Below are 24464 nucleotides of genomic sequence, written 5' to 3' on the forward strand. Positions count from 1 at the left end.
AAATGTTTACCCACTTAATTGTTTCCACAGATGCGCGCTTAAGATCGCGCACTGAGTTTATTCCTCTGGGGAAGGCTTCTGCGAAGTTTGCTGGGACACTGTACCTTTAAATCCTCCCCAACCACTTAAAGTGGTTGGACGAATCAGCACATGCGCATTCCTTTGCGGGGCCGGCACCTGGAGCAACAGCCTTCCCAGAGCCTGTAGAAGGAAGGTTAAAGGTCCGCCCACACAGTACTTTACGCAAGCGTAAATCATGATTGAGGGCATTATATCATGCAGAGAGCCCAGTCCCTTTTTCGCGCCCGAAGGCTCCGCCCCGCGCAGCCAATCAGTAGGCCTCACCCTTTGCAATAGCCAATGACAGTGAGCGTAGGGGCGTGGCTGGGCGTCCGGGGGCGCGGCCTGGCGCCTAGAGAAGCGGCGGGGCGAGCCGGGGGCTCTAGTGAACAGCAGAGCCGGACGGGGATCGCCGGCGGGCGGCAAGCGGAGGCGGCCCGGCCCCGGCGGTCTCCGAGATGTCACGATGGCTGTGGCCATGGTCAAACTGTGTGAAAGAGCGGGTCTGCCGCTACTTGCTGCACCACTACTTAGGTCACTTCTTCCAAGAGCACCTCAGCCTGGACCAGCTCAGCCTCGATCTGTACAAGGGCAGCGTTGCCCTGCGAGACATCCACCTGGAAATCTGGGTGAGAAGCCAGGCCCGAGGCCAGGAAGGTGCGGAGGGCGGGAGCGCAGCGACCTGAGGCTCCCTGCGGAAAGATCGGGCCGGGGGGATCAGGCACCGGGCGTAGAGAGGCCAGGGGAATCTTGCCCTCTCCAGGCGTCAGAGGCACCCCGGCTGGCTGCTTCAGTTCCTTACCAGAGCCAGAAACTGAGCGGGAAGGGGTTTCCATCTCCACAGGAGGAGAAACTGAGGCTGGAGAGGGCAAGATCACCTGTCTGGAGAATGCAAGACAAACTCGTCGAGTTTGGGGGCTGAGTTAAGGAGGGTGGCCGAGGAGGGGCTGGGGAGGTAGCATAGGAACCGAGCTGGGCCAGGGCAGTGACAGACTTGGGCCTGTGCAGCTGGTCGGGGAAGCTGGTAGGAGTCCGGAGCCCTGGCGAGGACACCTGTGGATCATGTGCCCTGACCTCTTGACCCCACGGTCCTGGGCCCGTAGGTGGGATCAACAAACCACTGGATGTGTATGTCAACAACCGCGTCAGCACCAGTGTTGATCAACACCTTGTGTGCCTGGGTCGCTGCCTACTTCCTGTTTTTGGGAGAGTGGGATGGGCTAAGTGGGTGTCTAGGGAGGGACTGGATGGCCCCCACCCACATCTCCCACCCACCCACCGGGGTCAGTGTCCCTGCCTCGAGGGGGGCCCTCGAGGAAAGGTCGGGAGATCTGGCTTCAAGCCTGGAGGAGGCCAAGGGAGATGCCAGGGAGGCCAAGAGGTGTGAGGTCTGGGTCAGAGACTTGAGGCTGGGAATGGTAAGGAGCCCTGACTCACAGCTCAGCTGACCTGGGGAGCTTTGAAGGAGCCACCAATTAGAGGCACGTCCTGGTCAATCCACCAGGTCCAGAGCAGCAGGGGTGGGCATGGAGGCAGGGACTTCTCAGTTTTGTGGCTGGACTCAGGGGTCTGCTAATCTGGATGGAAGAGCTAGGCTTTGGGGGTAGGCCAGGCCCTGGTGAGCAAATGTGGGGTAGGATAACCCTCGGCCCTGAACTGGGGGCACCTCCCAGTGGCCTGCTGTCTGTGAATTATGGTGTAGGAAGCCCTCTCTGACCTGTAACCTTAGCCTCTAAGGCTGGCCTGAAAGACGGCCCAGACTTCTAGGCTGCCCCTTTTTTATTTTATTTTTATAGAGACAGGATTTCGCTATGTTGCCCAGGCTAGTCTTGAACTCCTGAAGCGATCCTCCCACCTCAGCCTCCCAAAGTGCTGAGATTACAGGCGTGAACCACCATACCCAGCCCTAGGCTTCCCCTTTTTACTTTCAGCTCCAGAAAACGCCCCTACTCGTGTTCCCTGCCCTCTTGCTGGGGGTCGAATTGGCTTCTCTAGGGCCCTGGTGGAATGCATGTGCTTTCTTGATAACCAGCCTCTCCTCCCAGCTCAGCCTGCAGACCCCACCTTGAAGGCCCCCAAAGAAGCTGAGTGCCTAGGACCTCTGAAGTGGCCTGAAGAGAGAGAGGCCCGGATCCCAGTCTCAGTCCCTGTTGTTTACTGGGTGACTAGATTAGTCCTGTCTCTAGGCCTCAGTTTCCCGAGCTGTGGGTCTCTGGGTGAGGAATTTGGACTCCATCTGCTCTGCCATGTGCTTTTTTATTCTTGGATCCGACCAGTTTACTGAGGCCCTTTCTGGGTGGCACCTGGGGTCACGGGGGAAGCAGGTGGGGTACAGCCTTCAAGGAGCTTCCAGGTTGGCAGGGGTACAACTCCAGCATGGACATTTTAGCCAGGGGCTCAGCCTTGTGCCTCACAGAGAGGTACAGCTACACTAGGTGTTTGGGGTTGAGGGGGGGTCCCATCTGGCATCAGGTCAACCCCTCTCTCCTGGACACTGTCCCTTTGAACTCTCCTCACCCAGGGTGAACATGGGTTTTCCAGACTCTGCCAGACATGTACCCATGTTGTCCTGTGCCTGCAACACACCACCTTCTACCAGCGCCTACCCCCCTCCCTTTATTCTTCAGCTTGCCCCTCCTCTGACAGACCAGGCTGGGTTAGGCGTCTTCCCCATGGCCCCCTCACCAACCCCCAGCACCTGCTCACCTCTCAGTTTCATCCTAGTTGCTCTGAGTCCCTGGCTGGAGCCTAGCTTGGCTGGGGAATGAAGACATTTTATTTACCCATCTAGTCTCAATGTCAGCATGTAGAAAGTACTCAGTAAATATTATCTTGAATTAAGTGGTGAGGGAAACATTTGCTCTGGCTTGAGGGATTAGGCATCTTTGGGTGATAGGGTGGGGGGGCTGGCCTGTAGCAGGGGACAGCATGAGCATAGGTAGGACCTTGTAGATAACACGTGGAGGGACGGGGCAAGCCAAGGGTGCTCTCCAAGGCACCATGGCCAGGTAAGCCTGTGCCAGCTGTGGGATTTGGGGTTTCCCTGAGCTGGTTTTGTCCCTTGCTTGCTCCCAGTCTGTGAACGAGGTGCTGGAGTCGATGGAGTCACCGCTGGAGCTGGTGGAAGGCTTCGTGGGCTCCATCGAGGTGGCCGTGCCTTGGGCTGCTCTGCTCACCGACCACTGCACAGTGCGCGTGTCCGGCCTCCAGCTCACCTTGCAGCCCCGCCGGGGTCCAGGTGAGGGCAGGGCAGGCTGGGGGCAGGCAAGTGGGGAGGGCCAGGGTGTCTAGGACCTGACTGAGCCAGCCTGCCTTGAGACCCTGTTTCTCCCTACAGTGCCAGGGGCTGCCGACTCACAGAGCTGGGCCTCATGCATGACCACAAGCCTGCAGCTGGCCCAGGAGTGTCTGCGGGACGGGCTACCAGAGCCCTCTGAGCCACCACAGCCCCTGGAGGGGCTGGAGATGTTTGCCCAGACCATTGAGACTGGTGAGCAGGCCCCTCCTGGCCGCCCTGTCCCCTGCCCCTCCATGGCACACAGGACAAGGGCTCCAGACAGCGGCATGGCCACCTGGTGCCCACATGGGAAATTTTGCCTCCCTTTTGCTGCTCCACTTGACCTGAGACCCCTCCCCGACTCCTCAGTGCTTCGGAGGATCAAAGTGACCTTCCTGGACACTGTCGTGAGGGTGGAGCACTCTCCGGGTGATGGGGAACGTGGTGTGGCCGTGGAGGTCCGTGTGCAGAGGTAAGGGCAGGGTGATCTGGGGTGGACTGGTGTGAAGAGGGGGAGTGGGAGCTGCTGAATGGTCCCCACCCACAGCCTAGGTTCCTGGGAAGAGGCAGGGTGGGTCTGGGTGGGCCTCGGTGGTGGTAGGGCTGGGGAGGTGGGCTGTATCGTGAGCCTGGACTGGTGTCCAGAGGCCGGGTGATACAGGCCCAGAGTGGCCGAGGCCCCAAGAACCAAGTTAGATGCTGAGGGTCTGAGGAGCAAGGGCTGGCCTGAGCCTCTGAGCTGGACATGGCGGTTCAGGGCGGCCTGGGTAAGATGGGGCAGTTCTGCAGGCCAGGCTCCCTGACCCCGTGCCCCTAGAACAGAGCACTGTGTGGAGAGAGGGGCTCCAGGCCTGGGGTGGCCAGGGCACGGGCTGACCCTACACTCTCCAGACTGGAGTACTGTGACGAGGCAGTGCGGGACCCGAGCCAGGCGCCGCCGGTGGACGTGCATCAGCCGCCTGCCTTCCTGCACAAGCTGCTGCAGCTGGCAGGGGTCCGCCTGCACTACGAGGAGCTCCCCGCACAGGTGAGTGGGCTCTGATTCCCACAGCCCCTGTCTCCTATCCCTTGAGCCCTCTGACCCCCCTCCCATCCTTCCTGACCATCCATCTCTGACCCCATTTTCTCAACCTTCCCCTCTTGTATCCTCCCACCTCCCAGGAAGAGCCTGCAGAGCCCCCCTTGCAGATTGGCAGCTGCTCAGGGTACATGGAGCTGATGGTGAAGTTGAAGCAAAATGAGGCCTTCCCTGGCCCCAAGGTGGGTCCCCAGGCTCCTGGGGAGGAGGGTGAGTACCCCATCTTAAGACTCCTCCTCCTCAGCAAGGCTGATTATCCACAGACCAGAGTGGGGATGTCAAGTGGGGGATTTACTTCCTTCTTGGCAGCTAAAGAAACTGAGGCTGTAGGCCAGGCACAGGGTTCACGCCTGTAATCCCAGCGCTTTGGGAGGCCGAGGTGGGTGGATCATCTGAGGTCAGGAGTTCGAGACCAGCCTGGCCAACACAGTGAAACCCCGTATCTACGAAAAATACAAAATTAGCCAGGCATGGTGGCGCATGCCTGTAATCCCAGCTACTCGGAAGGCTGAGGCAGGCGAATTGCTTGAACCCGGGAGGCAGAGGTTGCAGTGAGCCAAGATTGTGCCATTGCACTACAGCCTGGGCAACAAGAGCGAAACTCCATCTCATTAAAAAAAAAAAAAAAAGAAAAGAAACTGAGGCAGAGAGGTCAAGCTGTGGCCCGGTTCATACAGCTAGCTGGTAACAGAGTTTAGTTTGGCAGCCAGCATCCTGCTTTCCCAGGGCAAGGGCAGGCGGGTGGTAGCTCTTAGAGGAGCTGGGTGGTGGGCCTGGGCTCCATGGCTGCCCCCTTGGCCCCCAGTTGGAGGTAGCGGGACAGCTGGGCTCCCTGCACCTGCTTCTGACGCCGAGGCAGCTCCAGCACCTTCAGGAACTGCTCAGCGCTGTGAGCCTTACAGGTGAGGCCTCTGGGTGGCATGGGGCTGGGGTGGCTGGGAGGGCCAGCCAGCCCAGACTGAAGTCTCCTCCCCTGCAGACCACGAGGGCCTGGCTGACAAGCTGAACAAGAGCCGCCCGCTAGGTGCCGAAGACCTGTGGCTGATTGAGCAGGACCTGAACCAGCAGCTGCAGGCCGGGGTGGTGGCTGAGCCCCTCAGCCCAGACCCCCTTACCAACCCCCTTCTCAACCTGGATAGCACTGGTGGGTGTGGAGTCAGACATGGTTGGAGAGGCAGCTAGTGTGGGTGCAGGAGCCTAGGGGCTGGGGCCGGCTGTCCCTGACACTCCTCACTTCACCCACAGACCTCTTCTTCTCCATGGCTGGCCTCACAAGCAGTGTGGCCTCAGCCCTCTCTGAGCTGTCCCTCTCCGACGTAGACCTGGCCTCCTCTGTGCACAGTGACATGGCCTCCCGCCGGCTCTCTGCCCAGGCCCACCCAGCTGGTGAGTTGGAGCACCCTGGAGGTACTCCAGGGACAGGAAGGACTGGAAGAGGCCTTAGTGCTGTGGGATGTCAGGAAACCCCCAGCGATGCCTGGATATCTACCATCTGTGACTTGGTTCCCTGGGGACCAAACGAGGTAGTAGCTGGTGATATAGTGCACAGAGCCCAGGTTTTTCAGTAAGTGATCTTAGTCAAGCACTTAAACTCTCTGAGACTCAGCTTCCTCTTCCATAGCCTTTGCCAGGCTGTATATTTGGGTTCAGGTTTATTGAGAGCTTATTGTGGGTGGGTGCTTCATCACATCCTATCCTTCCAGCACCCTGTGGAGGGTTCAGTTGAGCCTGGGCAGAGGGCCTGGCCTACTGGAGGCACCGGTGTCATCCCTGCGTGACCAAGCCTTCTGCCAGAGCCACATGGTGTGGCAGACTTGGCCTCCCAACCCCCAGCAACCATTGCTCCACCTGGGGTACCCAGAATCTCTTGGGAGCCCCTGGTGAAACCTCTGTCCTCTCAGGCAAGATGGCCCCCAATCCCCTCCTGGACACCATGCGCCCTGACTCGCTGCTGAAGATGACCTTGGGGGGTGTGACCCTGACCTTGCTTCAGACATCTGCCCCATCTTCCGGACCACCTGACCTCGCCACGCACTTTTTCACCGAGTTTGATGCCACCAAGGATGGGCCCTTCGGTTCCCGAGACTTCCACCACCTTCGACCACGCTTCCAGAGGGCCTGTCCCTGTAGCCATGTTCGGTATAAGCCCGAGGCCAGGGCCTGAGGAGAGACCATCGGAGTTCCCTAAGTGCACCTTCTAATGCCTGTCCTCTTTCCCGCAGGCTAACGGGCACAGCCGTGCAGCTGTCCTGGGAGCTGCGGACAGGCAGTCGGGGTCGGCGGACAACCAGCATGGAAATGCGCTTTGGGCAGCTCGAGGTGCTGGAGTGTCTGTGGCCCCGGGGCACCTCCGAGCCTGAGTACACGGAGGTGAGGGCAGAGACAGAATGTGTGCGAGGCGGGGTCTGGAGGTTTGGGTGGCTGTGGGGCCAGGCCTGACCCTGTGTGCCTCCCGGGTCCCACCCCAGATCCTGACATTTCCTGGTACCCTGGGCTCCCAGGCCTCAGCTCGGCCCTGCGCCCATCTGCGCCACACACAGACCCTGCGCCGTGTGCCTAAGGTAACCCACCCGCTCCAGGTCACCAGGCTGTCGACTGCTCCCCATGGCGTGTTGACCCCACCCTGGCCTCTGCCATGGCCTCCTCTGCTGCCCAGCCCTGTCTCTTTTCCCCTGTGCTCCACACCTCACCATGCCAGGGCCTTCGAATACCTGCCTGGCCCTTCCCATGCCAGTCTCTTAGCCTGGTCATGCCCTTGCCCTGTCTCAACATGGCAACCCCTGCTGGGCCTCTGTGGCTAAGAAAGGCACATCTCGGGCGGCTTTTATAAATAAACAAGCACATTGTGTGCACTGGGCAAAGGTGGGGCAGGCCTCCTCAGTGCCCTCCTGGCCCCTGCTCCAGCTCTTCTCCCACTACGGAGAGGGCCTTCCTGTCCCACACGCCGAGTGCCACTCAACCCTCACTGACCTGAACTCCCTCGCCCTCAGAGCCGACCCCGGCGCTCAGTTGCCTGCCATTGCCACTCAGAACTGGCCCTGGACCTGGCCAACTTCCAGGCAGACGTGGAACTGGGGGCGCTGGACCGGCTGGCTGCCCTACTGCGCCTGGCCACTGTAACTGCCGAGCCTCCAACTGGCCTGCTGGTGAGAGGCCCCGCCAGGGCCAGGCCGGGGTCGGGTGCAGGGCCTGGGTTCTTCGGCTCTTGGTCACAGTGGGAGGGGCTCTGACGGCAGCTCTGACCCGGAATCCTCCTGCAGACAGAGCCCCTGCCGGCAATGGAGGAGCAGACAGTATTTCTGCTTTCCGCACCCCGGGCTACACTGCGACTGCGCTTCCCCATTGCTGACCTGCGGCCTGAGCGGGACCCCTGGGCGGGCCAGTCTGTGCGGGCTGAGCAACTTCGGCTGGAGCTGAGTGAGCCCCAGTTCCGGTCAGAGCTTAGCAGTGGGCCTGGCCCCCCAGTCCCCACCCGCCTGGAACTCACCTGCTCCGACCTACATGGTAAGAGCTCCCTGAGTGACAGAACCTGGGGCGAGAGGCCTGGCTTCTAGGAGAGGTGGGCTTGGGGCTATGGAAGGGGCCCAGTCACAACCCGAGCAGCCCCTAGCCCAGGCCTTTACCAGCTCTTGGGGTCCCAGCACTGCCAGTCCCTGGCCTACTTGCCAACAGGTAGGGTGGACCCTTTGTCTCTGGCTTTCTCTGCCCACCACAGTGTGTGTGGAGTCCGGGGCACAGCTCTGAGCCGACCTGGGCATTGGGGAAGAAATAGGAAAAGTCAGCAGTGATGACGGCCCTCCCACTTCCCCGTCCCCCTTTAGGTATCTATGAAGATGGAGAGAAGCCACCTGTCCCCTGCCTGCGTGTCTCCAAAGCCCTGGACCCCAAGAGCACTGGGCGCAAGTACTTCCTGCCCCAGTAAGTAGGGGCTCTGGACGGGGCCCAGGAGAGGAGGGTTCTACTGCTGGGGGTGGCAGGGGGCCAGTTTGGAACTGGGTGCTGGGGACCCTGCAGGCCAGTGACAGGCCTGTGCCTCGGCAGGGTAGTGGTGACTGTGAACCCCGAGTCCAGCAGCGCACAGTGGGAGGTGGCCCCAGAGAAGGGAGAGGAGCTGGAGCTGTCAGCGGAGAGTCCATGTGAGCTGCGGGAACCTGAGCCCTCACCCTTCTCCTCTAAGAGGACCATGTATGAGACAGAGGAGGTGAGGCTTGGCCCTACCTCTTCCCAGGACCCCCTCCTGCCCACCGCCCGGGTTCCTGCCAGAGGAGCCACCTGTGTGGCTGGGGGCCAGGGCAGCATGACCCCATGGGGTGGGCATGAGCTGACCCGAAACCAGTGAGGATTTCGGCTCTTCCATTCTTTCCAGCCAATCAGAGTCTTTCTGAAAGGGCACTGGTGAGGGTAGGCCCCGGGGAGCATGGGTCCTCCATTGGAAAGATCAGGTCCCACCCCACCTGAATGGTCGATCAGCACTGTCCACTTGGAGAGGCAGTTAAGGGCCAGGCTCTGCCACTTGGTGGCTGTGTCACCTCGGGGAGTTACCTGACCTTGAAGAGTTACCTATAGATGAGTTTCCTCCCCTGGAAAATGGGCACCATGACCTGTCTCTCTTTTTTTTCTTTTTTTTTTTTTTTTGAGATAGAATTTCAGTTTGTTGCCCAGGCTGGCGTGCAGTGGCATTATCTCAGCTCACCGCAACCTCCGCATCCCAGGCTCAAGCAATTCTCCTGCCTCAGCCTCCTGAGTAGCTGGGATTACAGGCGCCCGCTGCCACGCCCGGCTAATTTTTATATTTTTAGTAGAGACGGGGTTTCACCATGTTGGCCAGGCTGGCCTCGAACTCCTGACCTCAAATGATCACCTGCCTCAGCCTCCCAAAGTGCTGGAATTACAGGCGTGAGCCACTGCACCCGGCCTAATTTTGTATTTTTAGTAGAGATAGGGTTTCGCCATGTTGGCCAGGCTGGTCTCGAACACTTGACCTCAAGTGCTCTACCCACCTAGCCCTCCCAAAGTGCTAGGATTATAGGCATGAGCCACTGCGCCCAGCCTAACCATGACCTGTGTCATAGGCTTGCTGTGGGGATTAAAGGAGTTAACATACCTGAAGCCCTTAGAACAGCACAGGTGTGCCATCAGCACTGTATCCATATGGCTATCATGCATCCCCAGCAGAGAAGGGCTCCTATGAATGAATGAATGATGAACAATAGGAGGGCAGGACTGAGACCAGAAACAGGCCCCAGCCAGCATCTCTAAGATGGCCCTCCTGCTCTTTCCCCCTCACCCTGTCCAGATGGTGATCCCTGGAGACCCTGAGGAGATGAGGGCGTTCCAGAGCCGGACGCTGGCACTGTCTCGCTGCGGCCTGGAAGTGATCCTGCCCCGTGTCCACATCTTTCTGCCCAGCAAGGAGGTCTACGAGAGCATCTACAACAGGTGGAGACGCGGGGCCAGCAGGGCGGGACGGGACACGTGTGGGCCTGGCCTCCCTTACCTGCCGTCCACCCATCCGTGTCAGGATCAACAACGACCTGCTCATGTGGGAGCCCGCAGACCTGCTTCCCACCTCCGACCCCGCCGCCCAGCCCTCTGGCCTCCCTGGCCCCTCAAGCTTCTGGCATGACAGCTTTAAGATGTGCAAGTCAGCCTTCAAGTTGGGTATGAGAGGTGCTTGTGCTGGGCTAGAGGGAGGACCCCCAGGTCTGGGACGGGCCAGGCTAGCCCTCCCCGGTCTCCTTCCCAGCCAACTGCTTTGATCTCACCCCAGACTCGGACTCAGATGATGAGGATGCCCACTTCTTCTCAGTGGGGGCATCGGGCGGCCCACAGCCCCCTGCCCCTGAGGCCCCAAGTCTTCACTTGCAGAGCACCTTCTCTACACTGGTGACAGTGCTGAAGGGGCGGATCACAGCCCTCTGTGAGACCAAGGTGAGTGCAACCCTGGGCAGGTGGGTCCCAAACTTCAGAGCTCTCGTTGGTGGCAGAGCAAGACCAGCACGAGCAGCTCCAGGTCAGGAATGTGGAAAGCAGGAGGCCTAAGTGGGCAGCACCAGCCCACCCATGCCAGCCTGCCCATCCTATCACAGCCCATCAGCTCCTTCTGACCCCCTGCTGTATGTAAAGCACCATGCTAGGAGTCGGGATGGGCATGGCGCACCCACCATTCCCACGCCAAAGAGGCAGAGTGGGCAGACCCGGCAGAGATTATTTTTCTCCTGGCAGAAGAGGCAAGTGCCATCCAGGGCCTCCAGCAGCGTCCATGGTGGAAACTGGAGCTGACCCCCTTAGGCCAGGGCTCCAGGAGCCGCCAACCCCCTGAGGGTTTGAGGGATGCTGAGTGCAGCTGGGGAAGCCACGCTGTGTGCTCCTTCTGCAGGACGAGGGTGGCAAGCGGCTGGAGGCTGTGCACGGGGAGCTGGTGCTGGACATGGAGCATGGCACCCTCTTCAGCGTCTCCCAGTACTGTGGCCAGCCAGGACTCGGCTACTTCTGCCTGGAAGCTGAAAAGGCAACGCTCTACCACCGAGGTGTGAGGCCTGGGGCGGGTCACCGCTGGGGACCAGGCTTGGGGGTGGGGGCGGGTCACCGCTGGGGGCCAGGCTTGGCGGTGGGGCAGGTCACCGCTGGGGGCCAGGGTTGGCGGTGGAGGGCTTTCAGGATGGAGGTGGGCCCTGGGTGGAGTGGGTAGCCAGTCGGCTTGTCAGGGGGCTCATGAGACCCTTCCCCAGCGACCGTGGATGACTACCCGCTGCCCAGTCACCTGGACCTGCCCAGTTTCGCTCCCCCGGCTCAGCTGGCCCCGACCATCTACCCATCGGAGGAAGGGGTGACTGAGCGGGGAGCCTCGGGCCGCAAGGGCCAGGGCCGGGGCCCCCACATGTTGTCCACTGCTGTGCGCATCCACCTGGACCCCCACAAGAATGTGAAGGTACGGGCTTGCCTGCCAGCCACCTCTCCTGCTAGCCTGGGCTGCAGCCCCGGCACGCGGTGGGACCCCAGTGCGCGGTGCGGCCCCAGTGCGCGGTGGGACCCCAGTGCGCGGTGCGGCGCCAGTGCGCGGTGGGACCCCAGTGCGCGGTGCGGCGCCAGTGCGCGGTGCGGCCCCAGTGCGCGGTGGGACCCCAGTGCGCGGTGCGGCGCCAGCGCGCGGTGGGACCCCAGCGCGCGGTGCGGCGCCAGCGCGCGGTGGGACCCCAGCGCGCGGTGGGACCCCAGCGCGCGGTGCGGCGCCAGCGCGCGGTGGGGCTGGCCTCCGCACTGCCCTGACTGCACCTCCACCCTCAGGAGTTCCTGGTGACACTGCGGTTGCACAAAGCCACCCTGCGCCACTACATGGCCCTGCCCGAGCAGAGCTGGCATTCCCAGGTGAGCATGGGTAGCCTGGGAAGTCACATGGCCCAATGACTCTGGACTTCTGTTTTGGGCAAGCAGGTCTCTAGGGGTGGGAGGAGGCCGGTGGGAGGAACATGGACTGGGCCACAGCTGACCTTCGCCGGAGCTCCTGGGCAAGGGGTGTGGGAGACAGCTAGTGGGCAGAAAGTGAGGTACCAGGCAGGGGCCAGGACAGGGAGGGTTAGAGGAGGGAAGAGGCCACCTGATCCTCACCGCCTCCTCCTGCCCTGGCCTCTGAAGCTGTTGGAGTTCCTAGACGTGCTGGATGACCCTGTGCTGGGCTACCTGCCCCCGACGGTCATCACCATCCTGCACACACACCTGTTCTCCTGCGCCGTGGACTATAGGTACTGGGCTGGGAGGGTCCGGGGCTGGGGACAGGGATGGACTCTCAGGTATAAGGAGCCGTTCCCAGCCCGAGTATCACCCCCAGGCCACTCTACCTCCCTGTGCGTGTCCTCATCACCGCGGAGACCTTCACTCTGTCCAGCAACATCATCGTGGACACCTCCACCTTCCTGCTCAGGTATGCAGGCCACCCCACACCGGGCCGCCCCACCCTCGCCAGGCCGAAGCTGGCTGTCAGCTGTGTGTCCTCTGGCACTCTCGGTTTTAATGTGCACTCGGGTGATGATCCCATTCTCAGAAATGTGGATTGTTTCCGCCTTCCTGGAGGGCAGTTGGACCCTCCTGATCAGAGCCTTATAAGCATTTGTGCTCTCTGACCTGGTAATCTCACGTCTGGGGGCTGTCCTGGGATATGAGAATAAGAGAGGTGGAATTTGATGCTTACATAGTATAAGGTAAAACAGTCAAAACATATCAGTTTTAGATACTTTTAGATACACAACCCGAGCAAATAAGCATGGCCCACCTAGTAGGTGGAAAACCATGCAAGGATTAAGGTGAAGCTGAAGAATCACTTGAAAATATAACAAGATGGAGGGCGCAGTTGCTCACGCCTGTAATCCCAGCACTTTGGGAGGCCGAGGCGGGCGGATCACAAGGTCAGGAGTTCGAGACCAGCCTGGCCAATATGGTGAAACCTCGTCTCTACTAAAAATACAAAAATTAGCCGGGGGTGGTGGCAGGCACCTGTAGTCCCAGCTACTTGGGAGGCTGAGGCAGGAGAATCACTTGAACTCAGGAGGCGGAGGTTACAGTGAGCCGAGATTACGCCACTGCACTCCAGCCTGGGTGACAGAGCGAGACTCCGTCTGTAAATAAATAAATAAATAAAATATAAGAAGATGCCACAGTATAGTGTTTACTCAAATAACATGGGATACAGGACTACGTACGTTTTAAAATCAGCTCATGAAGGCATGTTTATATATGTCTGTGCGTGCAGCTGTAGAGAGAAAGTTTGGAAGGTGATGTGTGTGGTGGTTTTCTCAGAATTAGGAATTAGGAATGATGAATGATTTTTTTATTTTCTTTATTCTAAAATATCTTAAAGGAGTTTTCATTATGTTACCCTTAAAATAAGGACTTTTTTTTTTTTGAGACGGAGTCTCGCTCTGTCAGCAAGCTGGAGTGCAGTGGCATGATCTCGGCTCACTGCAACCTCTGGCTCCTGGGTTCAAGCAATTCTCCTGCCTTAGCCTACCGAATAGCTAGGACTACAGGCACCCACCACCACACCCAGCTAATTTTTGTATTTTTAGTAGAGATGGGGTTTTGCCATGTTGGCCAGGCTGGTCTCGAACTCCTGACCTCGTGATCCGCCTGCCTTGGCCTCCAAAGGTGCTGGGATTATAGGCTTGAGCCACCATGCCTGGCCCTTGTTATTATTATTTCTTTTTGAGATGGAGTCTCACTTTGTCACCCAGGCTGGAGAGCAGTAGTGTGATCTAGGCTCACTGCAACCTCTGCCTCCCTAGTTCAAGCGATTCTCCTGCATCAGCCTCCAAAGTAGCTGGGAGTACAGGCACCCGCCACCATGCCCGGCTAATTTTTGTATTTTTAGTAGATACAGGGTTTCACCATGTTGGCCAGGCTGGTCTCGAACTCCTGACATCAGGTGATCCGCCTGCCTCAGCCTCTCCAAGTGCTAGGATTACAGGTGTGAGCCACTGCGCCCAGCCAAAAATGAGAACTTATTTTAAAAGAACCACAAATGCAGTAGGGGGAAAAATGGACACCCCTTTCCAGGACCGTCATGAGGCCCCAACGAGGTGTCGGAACTGCAGGCACTTTGAGAGCTGCAAGTGCTGCCTGCCTCCCACTGCCTGCTGTCTGGGCCTTCTCCCCATTGTGCAGGCAGGAACGCTGAGGCTGGAGGGGCCTGTCCATACCACTTCCTGTGGGCTTGGGACCCCTCTGCTCGGCTCCCGTGGAGCTGCCACCTGCAGTGGTGCCCGGGCCCTTCTCAGCCCTGTTCCCCCCCAGGTTCATCCTCGATGACTCCGCCTTGTACCTGTCCGACAAGTGTGAGGTGGAGACCCTGGACCTGCGGCGAGGTGGGCAGGGCCGGGACTGGGCTCCCTCCCCTCTGAGGGACCACCGCCCCGGCCACACCCAGAGCAGCCAGGTGTTTCCCAGCAGCTGCTGGCCGGGTCCTTAGCTCCCACGCATAGCCCGCACAGCAGGGGCTACACCCGGATCAGCCGGATCCTTCCCCCAGGTGCTGGGGCCGGGGCCAGGTGGAAGGGGGCCACAGGACCTTTCTCTCGCCTCTGCTGCAGATTATGTCTGTGTCTTGGATGTTGACCTCTTGGAACTTGTGATTAAAACCTGGAAAGGGAGCACCGAGGGCAAACTGGTAAGTGAGGCTGTCACTCTGGCTCCTGGAGCCAGAGCAGGTGCAGGGGCCAAGGGATTCTTTAGGGGCCACTGCTCCCTCATGTGCCCGGGCTCCGGACACAGTTCACACCTGCCCTTCCTGGGCTGCAGTTAGCACCCCTCCTGCAAAGGGCCACAGTACAGCCCTGGGGGGGGTCCCTTGATGCTGGCTGAATGAATGAATGGGTTTCAGTCCTGCCACCAGAGGACGCTGCAGCCAGGGCATCAGCAAGGCCTTGGGAGTCAGCTGCCTTCGTAGGTCCCCGGGTTCATCTCCTGTGAGATGGAGATAACTGGCCCTGCCTTGCTGGGCATGCAGAGCCCTTCACGGGGAGTGGGGTAGGGTGGGTGGGCACCCTCCTGCTTCCTTGGATGGCCTTGGGCCAAGCCCCTTTCACCCTCTGGGCTCAGTTTGCTCACCTCTTCATTGGAGTTACTGGGCAGGACATCCACTCCAGGAGAGACCATCCTTGTTCTGCCTGTGGCGGGGTCAGAACTGCGGTGCCCTCCCAGCGAGCAGGTGGGGCCAGCAGGCAGCGGCCCCTGTGCTCACATAGCTGCTCGCCCCACCCCGCCCACAGAGCCAACCGCTATTCGAGCTGCGCTGCTCCAACAATGTGGTACACGTGCACAGCTGTGCCGACTCCTGTGCCCTGCTGGTCAACCTGCTCCAGTACGTAATGAGCACGGGTGACCTGCATCCCCCACCCCGGCCCCCCAGCCCCACGGAGATCGCCGGCCAGAAGGTACAGGTGAGGCTTGGCCACACAGGCTACCAGAGTCTCTGGCCTGGGGTTGGGGGAGCCCTGGGGGCCGCTCTCGTCCTGTCTCACTCATTGCTCCTCCCCTGCCTGGCCCAGCTCTCGGAGAGTCCTGCCTCTCTGCCCTCGTGCCCGCCAGTGGAGATGGCCCTCATCAACCAGCGCGACCTGACCGACGCCCTCCTGGACACTGAGCGCAGCCTGCGGGAGCTGGCCCAGCCTTCAGGTGGAGTGGGGGTGCTGTGGGGACAGCAGACACAGTCAGGCACCCACTGTGGGCGCCTCTCCAAACTGGCCTCTCTCCTACAGGTGGCCACCTCCCTCAGGCGTCGCCCATCTCAGTCTACCTATTCCCAGGTGAACGGAGTGGGGCCCCGCCCCCTTCACCACCTATCAGGGGCCCTGCTGGCAGCTTAGGGTCGTGCTCGGAGGAGAAGGAAGATGAAAGGGAAGAGGAGGGCGATGGAGACACCCTGGATAGTGATGAGTTCTGCATCCTTGACGCTCCTGGCCTGGGCATCCCGGTGCGTGGTGGGATGGGTGGACTGGTTTGCTGTCCAGGCAGGTGTGCTTGGGGTGGGGATGGGACACTCAGGGGTGGTTGCCTGGCCATCTGGAGCTCCTGTGGTGAGAGAAGCAGGCAGGAGGTAGTCGCCGTCACCTGGGGACACGGTGCTAGGTCTTTGCTGCCCTAGGGAGGCAGCCCTGATGCTGGGCTTTGATGGAGTGGGTAGATTTCCAGAGGAAGAGGAAGCCTGGTGTTCTGGGCAGAGGGACTGGGACATTCAAGGAATGGAGGAAGAGGAGAGGGGAGTTAGCGAGAGGGGTGGAGAATGTGGCTGCAAGGGCCGGTGGGAGTATCTGAACTCACTGAGGTCTTAGGAGGCAGGGCTGGCAGGAGCCCGGGACTCTCAGGCTCTTCGTGAACAGACCGCTCAGGCATAGGCTTGGGGATAGCAACCCAGGAGTGTCATCTTTCATCAAAAACAGGGAGGAGGCCAGGCATGGTGGGTCACGCCTGTAATCCCAGCAGTTTGGGAGGTCAAGGTGGGAAAATTGCTTGAGTCCAGGAATGAGAGATTAGCCTGGGCAACATAGTGAGACCCCCTCTCTACAAAACAAAATAAAATTAGCCAGATGTGGTGGCACATGTCTGCAGTCCCAGCTACTCAGGAGGCTGAGATGGGAGGATCGCTTGAGCCTGGGAGGCAGAGGTTGCAGTGAACTGTGATTGTGCCACTGCACTCCAGCCTGGGTGACCAAGCATTACCCGACCCTGTCTTTTTTAAAAAAAGAAAAAAGAAAAAAGAAGTGAGACCAGGGGAGAAACAGGAGCTGGAGCTGGGGTAGCTGGGCTGGATCGAACATCTGTGTCACACGTCTCCACCTGGCTTCCCTGCAGCCACGAGACGGGGAGCCTGTGGTGACACAGCTGCATCCCGGCCCCATCGTTGTGCGGGATGGTTACTTCTCACGGCCGATCGGCAGCTCGGACTTGCTGCGGGCACCTGCCCATTTCCCAGTGCCCAGCACTCGGGTGGTGCTACGTGAGGTCTCCCTCGTCTGGCACCTATATGGAGGCCGAGACTTTGGCCCCCACCCTGGCCACAGGTGAGGAGGAGCGGGTGCAGGTGGCAGCTAGTGAAGGTTGGGGCTCAGGCTGGTCCAGCTCTGACTTTCAGCAGCTGGAGACCTTGAGCCCCATCCACCCCAAGTGGGCCTCGGTTTCCTCGTCCTTCCTTATCCCACCTGCCTGCCAGGACTGGGGCTAGCGGGGGTCTCTTGTCCCAGGCTAAAAGGCCTGCTGAGGACAGGGAGGGAATCGGGCTCCTCTGAGTCAGCTTGGCCCCTGTCCCTCTTCCCAGGGCAAGAGCTGGCCTCTCGGGCCCCAGGGGCTCCCCTTCCCGCTGCTCTGGCCCCAACCGGCCCCAGAACTCATGGCGCACGCAGGGGGGCAGCGGGCGGCAGCACCATGTCCTCATGGAGATCCAGCTCAGCAAGGTGAGTGGGGTGGCGAGTGCCCACTGCACGTGTGTGTCATGGAACCACGGGCCTTGTTCTCGATGTCACGTGTAGCAATGACTAACGCAGAGGAAAACCCCTGCCTTTGTAGTGGAGGAAGCCAGGCAGGGACCAAGCTGAGTGTGTCCGATGGTGAAGAGCGCTCAGGGGAGTCTGCAGGGGTGGAGGAGGCAGGTGTGCTGGGGAGGGTCTGGAAGGTCCTCTTCCGGAGGCACCATTTGAACAAAGACCTGAACAAGTGGGGATGTGAGCCAGGAAGAGTTTTCAGGCAGAGAGGACAGCGTGAAAGCCGCAAACTGGGGCCAGGCATGGTGGCTTATGCCTGTAATCCCAGCACCTTGGAAGGCCGAAGCGGGCAGATCACCTGAGCTCAGGAGTTTGAGACCAGCCTGTCCAGGCAGGTGTGTTTGGGGTGGGGACGGGACACTCAGGGGTGGTTGCCTGGCCATCTAGAGCTCCTGTGGTGAGAGAAGCAGGCAGGAGGTGGTCGCCTGGCAACATGGCAAAACCCCATTTCTAAAAAAAAAAATTAACCAGTTGCAGTAGTGTGCACCTATAGTCCCAGCTACTCGGGAGGCTGAGGCAGGAGAGTGGTTTGAGCCCAAGAGGCAGAGATTGCAGTGAGCTGAGATCGCCCTACTGCATTCCAGCCTGGGCAACAGAGTAAGACTCTGTTTAAAAAAAAAAAAAAAGCTGCAAGCTGGAAGCATCCCGGCCTTTCCAGGAGCAGCAGAGCCTGTGCATAACCAGCGACCCAGAATATTTCTTTTGGGTCTTACAAGAGACGAACCCCCTCAGGGCTTTTGAGGAGAGGCCTCTGTGGGACGGGGCTCTGCAGCACTCAGGGAGGCCTGTTGAGCGTGGGCAGGTTCAGGAGAGCCTAGATGGGGGCTGGCCACAGGTTTGGCTGCAGATCGGGTGTGGGAGATTGAGTGTCAGAGCAGGGGACCAGGGGCCTCTGAGACCTGATGGCGAGCCGGCGGGTGTGCAGGAAGAAGGGGAAGGAAGGCTCTCCACGGAGAGGGGCCACGAGAACAAAGTCCTGAAGGCAAAACAGGCCTGGACTCCTTGAGTGGCAGAGACCAGTGCAGCTGGCATGGGAAGCAAGGGCAGGGGCAGGTCTGGAGGGAGAGGCAGGTCTCTGCTGGGCATAGAATAGAGAAGGGGTTGGGGCTGGGCGTGGTGGCTCATGCCTATAGTCCCAGCACTTTGGGAGGACGAGGCAGACAGATCACCTCAGGTCAGGAGTTAGAGACCAACCTGGCCAACATTATGAAACCCTGTCTCTACTAAAAATACAAAAATTAGCTGGGTGTGGTGGCACATGCCTATAATCCCAGCTACTGGGGAAGCTGAGGCAGGAGAATCGCTTGAACCCGGGAGGCAGAGGTTGCAATGAGCCGAAATTATGCCACTGCATTCCAACCTGGGTGACAGACTGTCTCAAAAAAAAAAAAGAAAATAGAGAAGGGGTCTGGACCAGCCCTTCCCTCCCTCTTGGGGCCCTGTTCACCTGGCCAGGCCTCTGTCCACCCCACAGGTAAGCTTCCAGCACGAGGTGTACCCAGCGGAGCCAGTCACAGGCCCTGCAGCCCCTGGCCAGGAGCTGGAGGAGCGGCCGCTGTCCCGTCAGGTGTTCATCGTGCAGGAGCTGGAGGTCCGAGACCGGCTTGCCTCCTCCCAGATCAACAAGTTCCTGTACCTACACACGAGTGAGCGGATGCCACGACGCGCCCACTCTAACATGGTACGAGCGGCCTGCACCGTCCACCCTGGGGCAGGGCATGGGGCCGTCAGGGACACATCTTCACACGTGCACAGATTCACACACATACACGCATTCCCACACGAACACCCAGGTTGTTTGTAAGCCTGGGAGGAGGGCAGAGCTAGGGCCTGTGTTAGCGAAGGGAACAGTGTGTTCAGAGGCCGGGTGACTGGGTGAGCTGCAGCCCCAGAGGCCCAGCAGGCATCCAGAGCTCACCCTCTGCTCCCAGCTCACCATCAAAGCGCTGCACGTGGCCCCCACCACCAACCTGGGCGGGCCTGAGTGCTGTCTCCGTGTCTCGCTGATGCCCCTGCGGCTCAATGTGGACCAGGTGAGTGGTCCAAGTGAGGGCAGAGGCCAGGGTGACCCCACTGTCTCCAGGCCTCTGGGTCTGATCCGCGTCCGGACCTTTCCCCTGCAGGATGCCCTCTTCTTCCTCAAGGACTTCTTCACTAGCCTGGTGGCCAGCGTCAACCCTGTGGTCCCAGGGGAGACCTCTGCTGAGGGTGAGAGGCTGGGCCGGGGAGGGGAGCATCTGGGCCTTCTGCCATCCAGGACAGCCCAGGTTCCCAGTCTGTGACCTCCCTTCCCCTAGCTCGCCCCGAGACTCGAGCCCAGTCCAGCAGTCCCTTGGAAGGGCAGGCCGAGGGCGTAGAGACAGCTGGCTCACAGGAAGCCCCAGGCGGTAGACATAGCCCCTCCCCTGCTGACCAGCAGCCCATCTACTTCAGGTAGGCTGCTGGACTGTGGGTGGGGGCTCCTGGGCCAGATTGCTGGGAACCGGGCCAGTGAGCAGAGAACCTCCTCTTCCTGCTCCCCTACCCAGAGAGTTCCGCTTCACATCCGAGGTCCCCATCTGGCTGGATTACCATGGCAAGCACGTCACGATGGACCAGGTGGTAAGTGGGGCGGTCAGATGGGGTGGCCATGTGGGGTCAGCTGTGGCTGAGTCCCTCTGGGGGCCAGGTCTTGCATCCAGACACCGTCAGGGCCAGGGTGCTCTCCAGTGGCTCCCATGGGCTGGCTGGCTCCCTGAGTCCCATCGGGTAAACCTGGATCCCCTCCCTCTCCCAGGGCACTTTCGCTGGCCTCCTCATTGGCCTGGCCCAACTCAACTGCTCCGAGCTGAAGCTAAAGCGGCTCTGTTGCAGGCACGGGTGAGTCCCCAGCACCCTAGCCTCTCTCCAGGGTCCCTGATCTTCCCTCTGTTCTGGTCCTGAATGGTTGTGTGGCCTTGACCAAGTCATCACCCTTCTCAGGGCCTCAGTTTCTCCTCTGTAAAAAGGATGCAGTTGGCTGGGTATGGTGGCTCATGCATTCAGGCATTTGAGACTAGCCTGACCAACACGGTGAAACCCCGTCTCTACTAAAAATATAAAAATTAGCCAGGCGTGGTGGCGGGCACTTGTAATCCCAGCTACTCAGGAGGCTGAGGCAGGAGAATTGCTTGAACCCAGGAGGCAGAGCTTGCAGTGAGCCAAGATCGCACCACTGCACTCCAGCCTGGGCAACATCCCTCTGCACATGACTGGGTGGGACCACAGGGAGGGTAGGAGTGCCCACAGGACTTGCCACAGGGGTACTGAGTCCTCCTGGCCCCACAATCCTTCCATGTGTGGCTCTGCCTCACCTTCTGCCTCCTCACCTCCCTGCCCTGCCAGGCTCCTGGGTGTGGACAAGGTGCTGGGCTATGCCCTCAACGAGTGGCTGCAGGACATCCGCAAGAACCAGCTGCCCGGCCTGCTGGGAGGCGTGGGCCCCATGCACTCGGTTGTCCAGCTCTGTGAGTGCCTGGGTTTGGAAGCCCTTGGAACTGCTTTTACCCTTGGGCAACCTAGAAGCTGCCACTGGGAATAAGAGGAGGAGGTGGGGGCAGGGCAGCCTCGGGTGTCTCTGAGCGCTCCTTCCCCCTAGTCCAAGGGTTCCGGGACCTGCTGTGGCTGCCCATTGAGCAGTACAGGAAGGATGGCCGCCTCATGCGGGGGCTACAGCGAGGGGCTGCCTCCTTCGGCTCGTCCACGGCCTCTGCCGCCCTGGAACTCAGCAACCGGTTGGTACAGGCTATCCAGGTGAGTGGGTGCCCTGCATCTGGGCTGTGCAGGACAGAGCAGCTGGAGCCCTCTGCACCACAGCTCCCAGGTTCTGTCCTCAAAGGTCTTCTGAGAGTGGGTAGTCTGGGTATGACAGCCCTACTTTATAGAGAAGCAACTATGGAGATGCTAAGTGACTTGCCTGGGGCCTCCAAGGCAGGTCTCCCGAGGCCCACAGGGGTTCCTGTGCAAGAGTGGGAGTGCCCCCCAGGCCTTCAGAGCCCACCGTGTCTCCTGCTCATGGCATGTCTTGTAAAGGGGGGTGGAGGACGGCTGTGTTTGCAGACTAAGAATCTGAGGCCCAAGGGCTGCCCTGGTTCCTTCAGGCCACGCACTTCGCTAGGCCAGAGGGACCCCAGGGAAGCCCGGGAGCCAGTCTCGTGGGCAGTTGTCAGATGAATTCTGTAGGGGACTGATGGTCCTAGTGGGCTAAGGGGTGAGTGCAGGTGCATGGTACGTTCTGGAACCTGCAAGCTCAGACCCCAGCAGGACAGAGGGCAGGGCTCCAGGGGAGGCGGGAGGTATGCATGGCCACCAGGGAGCCCCCCGGGAGTGTTCAGTCAGGTGGGAAAGAGGGATGCCAGGTGAGGTGCTGGGCAGAGGATCTGGCGGACAGAAGGAAGGATGGGCTCCCTGACCATCTTGCAGGGGCATCTGGGGGGCGAGACAAGGAGCAGTCAGTCTTAGGTGTGCAGCTGTGGCAGCCGTGCAGAACCTACTGAATGTGGCAGTCAGCAGGAAGAGAGGTTTGGGTTAAGAAGATTTTAGGAAAGTACCCTGAGGAGTCCCATGTTCCTAGATTCCCTGAGCGGAGTGGTGGATGCCTAGGAAGGGGAGGAGGAGTGGGAGGAAGTGGGAAGTAAGGCTGAGCAGGACTCCCTGGGCCAGCACAGTGACAGGCGGGGAGGCTGAGGGCTGGCGGGGTCTCAGACTGTCCTGGGGGCCTGGGGCCGACATGTGTGCCCCAGCCAGCTGTCCTCATCCAGTGCTCCCATGTCCCCCAGGCCACAGCTGAGACCGTGTATGACATCCTGTCCCCGGCAGCCCCTGTCTCCCGCTCCCTGCAGGACAAGCGCTCTGCGCGGAGGCTGCGCAGGGGCCAGCAGCCTGCCGACCTGCGGGAGGGTGTGGCCAAGGCCTACGACACAGTGCGAGAGGTGACCAGGCCCCCACCCTGCCCCAGTCCCCCATGCCCATCTCCTCATGCAGACCCCACCCTGACCTCTGTCCTCCACAGGGCATCTTGGACACAGCTCAGACCATCTGTGACGTGGCATCGCGGGGCCATGAGCAAAAGGGGCTGACGGGCGCCGTGGGCGGCGTGATCCGCCAGCTGCCCCCGACCGTGGTGAAGCCGCTCATCCTGGCCACAGAGGCCACGTCCAGCCTGCTTGGGGGCATGCGTAACCAGATCGTCCCCGACGCCCACAAGGACCACGCCCTCAAGTGGCGCTCGGACAGTGCCCAAGACTGAGCTTGGGGCGCCCGGCACCCAGAAGGTGCTGCCCACCGTGCTCCTGAGCCTCCCAAGAGCTGCAGCACACGGGTCCGGCCCGGCCCGGCCCCTCAGGGGATGGCCACTGTGAAGGACGCCTTCCCGGCCTGCCCGTTGCCAATCTGCTGTGAGACGGGGGCCTCCCTGCCTTGGGGCCTTAGCCCTGGCTCTGCACTTTTCTTCCGGGGAGAAAGGACACTGCCCCTCCCCGCACCTGGGCCCACACCGCTGCCTTCTCCCAGGACGGAGGCTTTTGTACCCTCGGACCCCATCCCACTCAGCCAAGTGTCTTTCTGTGTCTGGGGGGAGGAGGGGATGACATCCGTGTGGTTCGATGTATCATTTTTAAGCTCCGTGAGTGCGTGGGTCAGTGTCTGCATGAAGTGGAATAAACTGCCCACCGCCAGCCCCCCTCTTAGATCCTCTGTCCCTGCAAACCCTGGCCTCAGCCTTGACCTTGGCTCCGCCCCAGATCCCACCTCTGCACCCAGCACCTCCCATGTCACCACCAGGGGTCGCCACGCCTCCCGGCCTTGCCCAGCAGGTCAGGGCACAGGGGGGACCCAGAGGCACCCAGCCCTGCACCCCTTCCGCTGGCTCTGAGCTCTGCCTTGCCCTTCCCAGGGGGCTGCCACCCCAGCCCCACTCCTGACATGGCAGGAGCTACGTGGGGCTGCCAGGGAGGGAGGGATGGTCTTTGGAGCCTGCCTGCCCAGACCACATTGGTTGTGTCCCTGCAAGACCCCAGGGTCCAGCCTGACCCCAGGGCCCCTGGCTGTGGGGACGCCAGGCAGGCTCAAGCCCTGACTATGGGACCTGAGGCGACACCCTGGGTCCCTGAGTCTCAGTCCTTCCTGGTGTTCCCTGCCCAGCTGACCCTGCCTGGTTGTCACTTGAGGCCACTCAGGGAAGGCTGAGCCTGAGGCGTTCTAGAGGTTGCTCTCACCATCCCTAGTGGGGGCTTTAGGGGCGGCTCAGGCCTCTGGACCCTTGGCTTCCACTCCGCTCTGGGGTCGGAGCTCCAGCACTTGGAGCGGGGAAGGGTTCTGGAGCAGCACTGCAGTCAGAATCCCAGCCCTCACTGCACAAAGCTTTACATGGGACCAGGGAGCGCCCGTTGCCCCCCACACATCTTGTTTCTTGTGAGCACAATTAGAGCACCGTGCTCCTCCCTGCCCTGCTTCCCAGTGGCACTGCACAAAGGTGGGCGGGTCCATGGGGAAACTGAGGCTCGGGCTGGGAATCAGGGGGCCCTCACTTTGCCAGGTTCCGCAGGCCTCTGGGGTTAGCGAAGGTCCCCCAGCCCCACTCTGTGGCCCCTCCTGAGTGGGGGAGATCTGGGCACTGGGAACAGAGCAGAAGCTTTATCCCAAGGGAGCCTCGGGTCCTGGCTGCCCACGGACACCTGGGGCTGGTAAGAGATCAGGAGGGCGAGGCCCTGGAGGAGACAGGGCTGTGGATGACTGGGTGCTGATGCCACCCGGAGAGGCAGATGGGGCCCAGCCTGATGCTTCCTGGACCCGCCCCACCCTGCCCGGGCACAGTCCAGGGCTTCCTGCCCTTCGAACCGCACTTGTGATCAGTATTGACGGTGGTGGGATAATCATTAACCACCACCAGGGGCTGGGTCAACGGCTCAAAAGGCCCTGGGCCCAGGGCGTCCCCACTTCCTCCTTGTGCCCCGAGGGCCAGCCCAGGACCCAGGTAAGAGGCTTCCTGAGTGGTAGGACCCCT

The 24464-nt window shown here is 60.5% G+C and overlaps 1 protein-coding gene across 15 annotated transcripts; it reads left to right on the top strand.

Annotated features, from left to right (window-relative positions):
- The first annotated feature begins 444 nt into the window (after positions 1-444).
- Positions 445-23136, top strand: ATG2A (autophagy related 2A). 15 transcript variants are annotated; one of them, XR_013403549.1, is made up of 41 exons: positions 445-689; positions 3136-3298; positions 3398-3550; positions 3707-3809; positions 4229-4364; positions 4499-4597; positions 5221-5317; positions 5395-5559; positions 5661-5801; positions 6317-6554; positions 6638-6785; positions 6884-6976; positions 7406-7561; positions 7676-7919; positions 8237-8333; positions 8457-8616; positions 9712-9854; positions 9937-10076; positions 10186-10346; positions 10795-10945; positions 11147-11346; positions 11703-11783; positions 12051-12157; positions 12244-12336; positions 14202-14272; positions 14498-14574; positions 15176-15346; positions 15455-15581; positions 15665-15879; positions 16758-16966; positions 17221-17356; positions 18918-19236; positions 19330-19476; positions 19567-19651; positions 19741-19876; positions 19972-20044; positions 20220-20302; positions 20807-20928; positions 21060-21214; positions 22240-22392; positions 22473-23136. XR_013403549.1 is itself a non-coding variant. In XM_077962150.1 (41 exons), exons 2-41 carry the CDS (start codon positions 3160-3162, stop codon positions 22707-22709), a joined length of 5604 nt encoding a protein of 1867 aa, XP_077818276.1. In that variant the 5' UTR covers positions 445-717; positions 3136-3159; the 3' UTR covers positions 22710-23136. The 15 variants fall into 15 exon arrangements, 14 of the variants coding, with proteins under 14 accessions (XP_077818276.1, XP_077818277.1, XP_077818278.1 ...); XM_077962150.1 differs by having other exon boundaries at positions 445-717; positions 18918-19124; positions 19375-19476; XM_077962151.1 differs by having other exon boundaries at positions 445-717; positions 18918-19124; positions 19375-19476; positions 19972-20041.
- The last annotated feature ends 1328 nt before the right edge of the window (positions 23137-24464 follow it).

This window comes from Macaca mulatta, chromosome 14 (assembly GCF_049350105.2).
Source record: "Macaca mulatta isolate MMU2019108-1 chromosome 14, T2T-MMU8v2.0, whole genome shotgun sequence".
Classification (NCBI taxonomy): Eukaryota; Metazoa; Chordata; class Mammalia; order Primates; family Cercopithecidae; genus Macaca; species Macaca mulatta.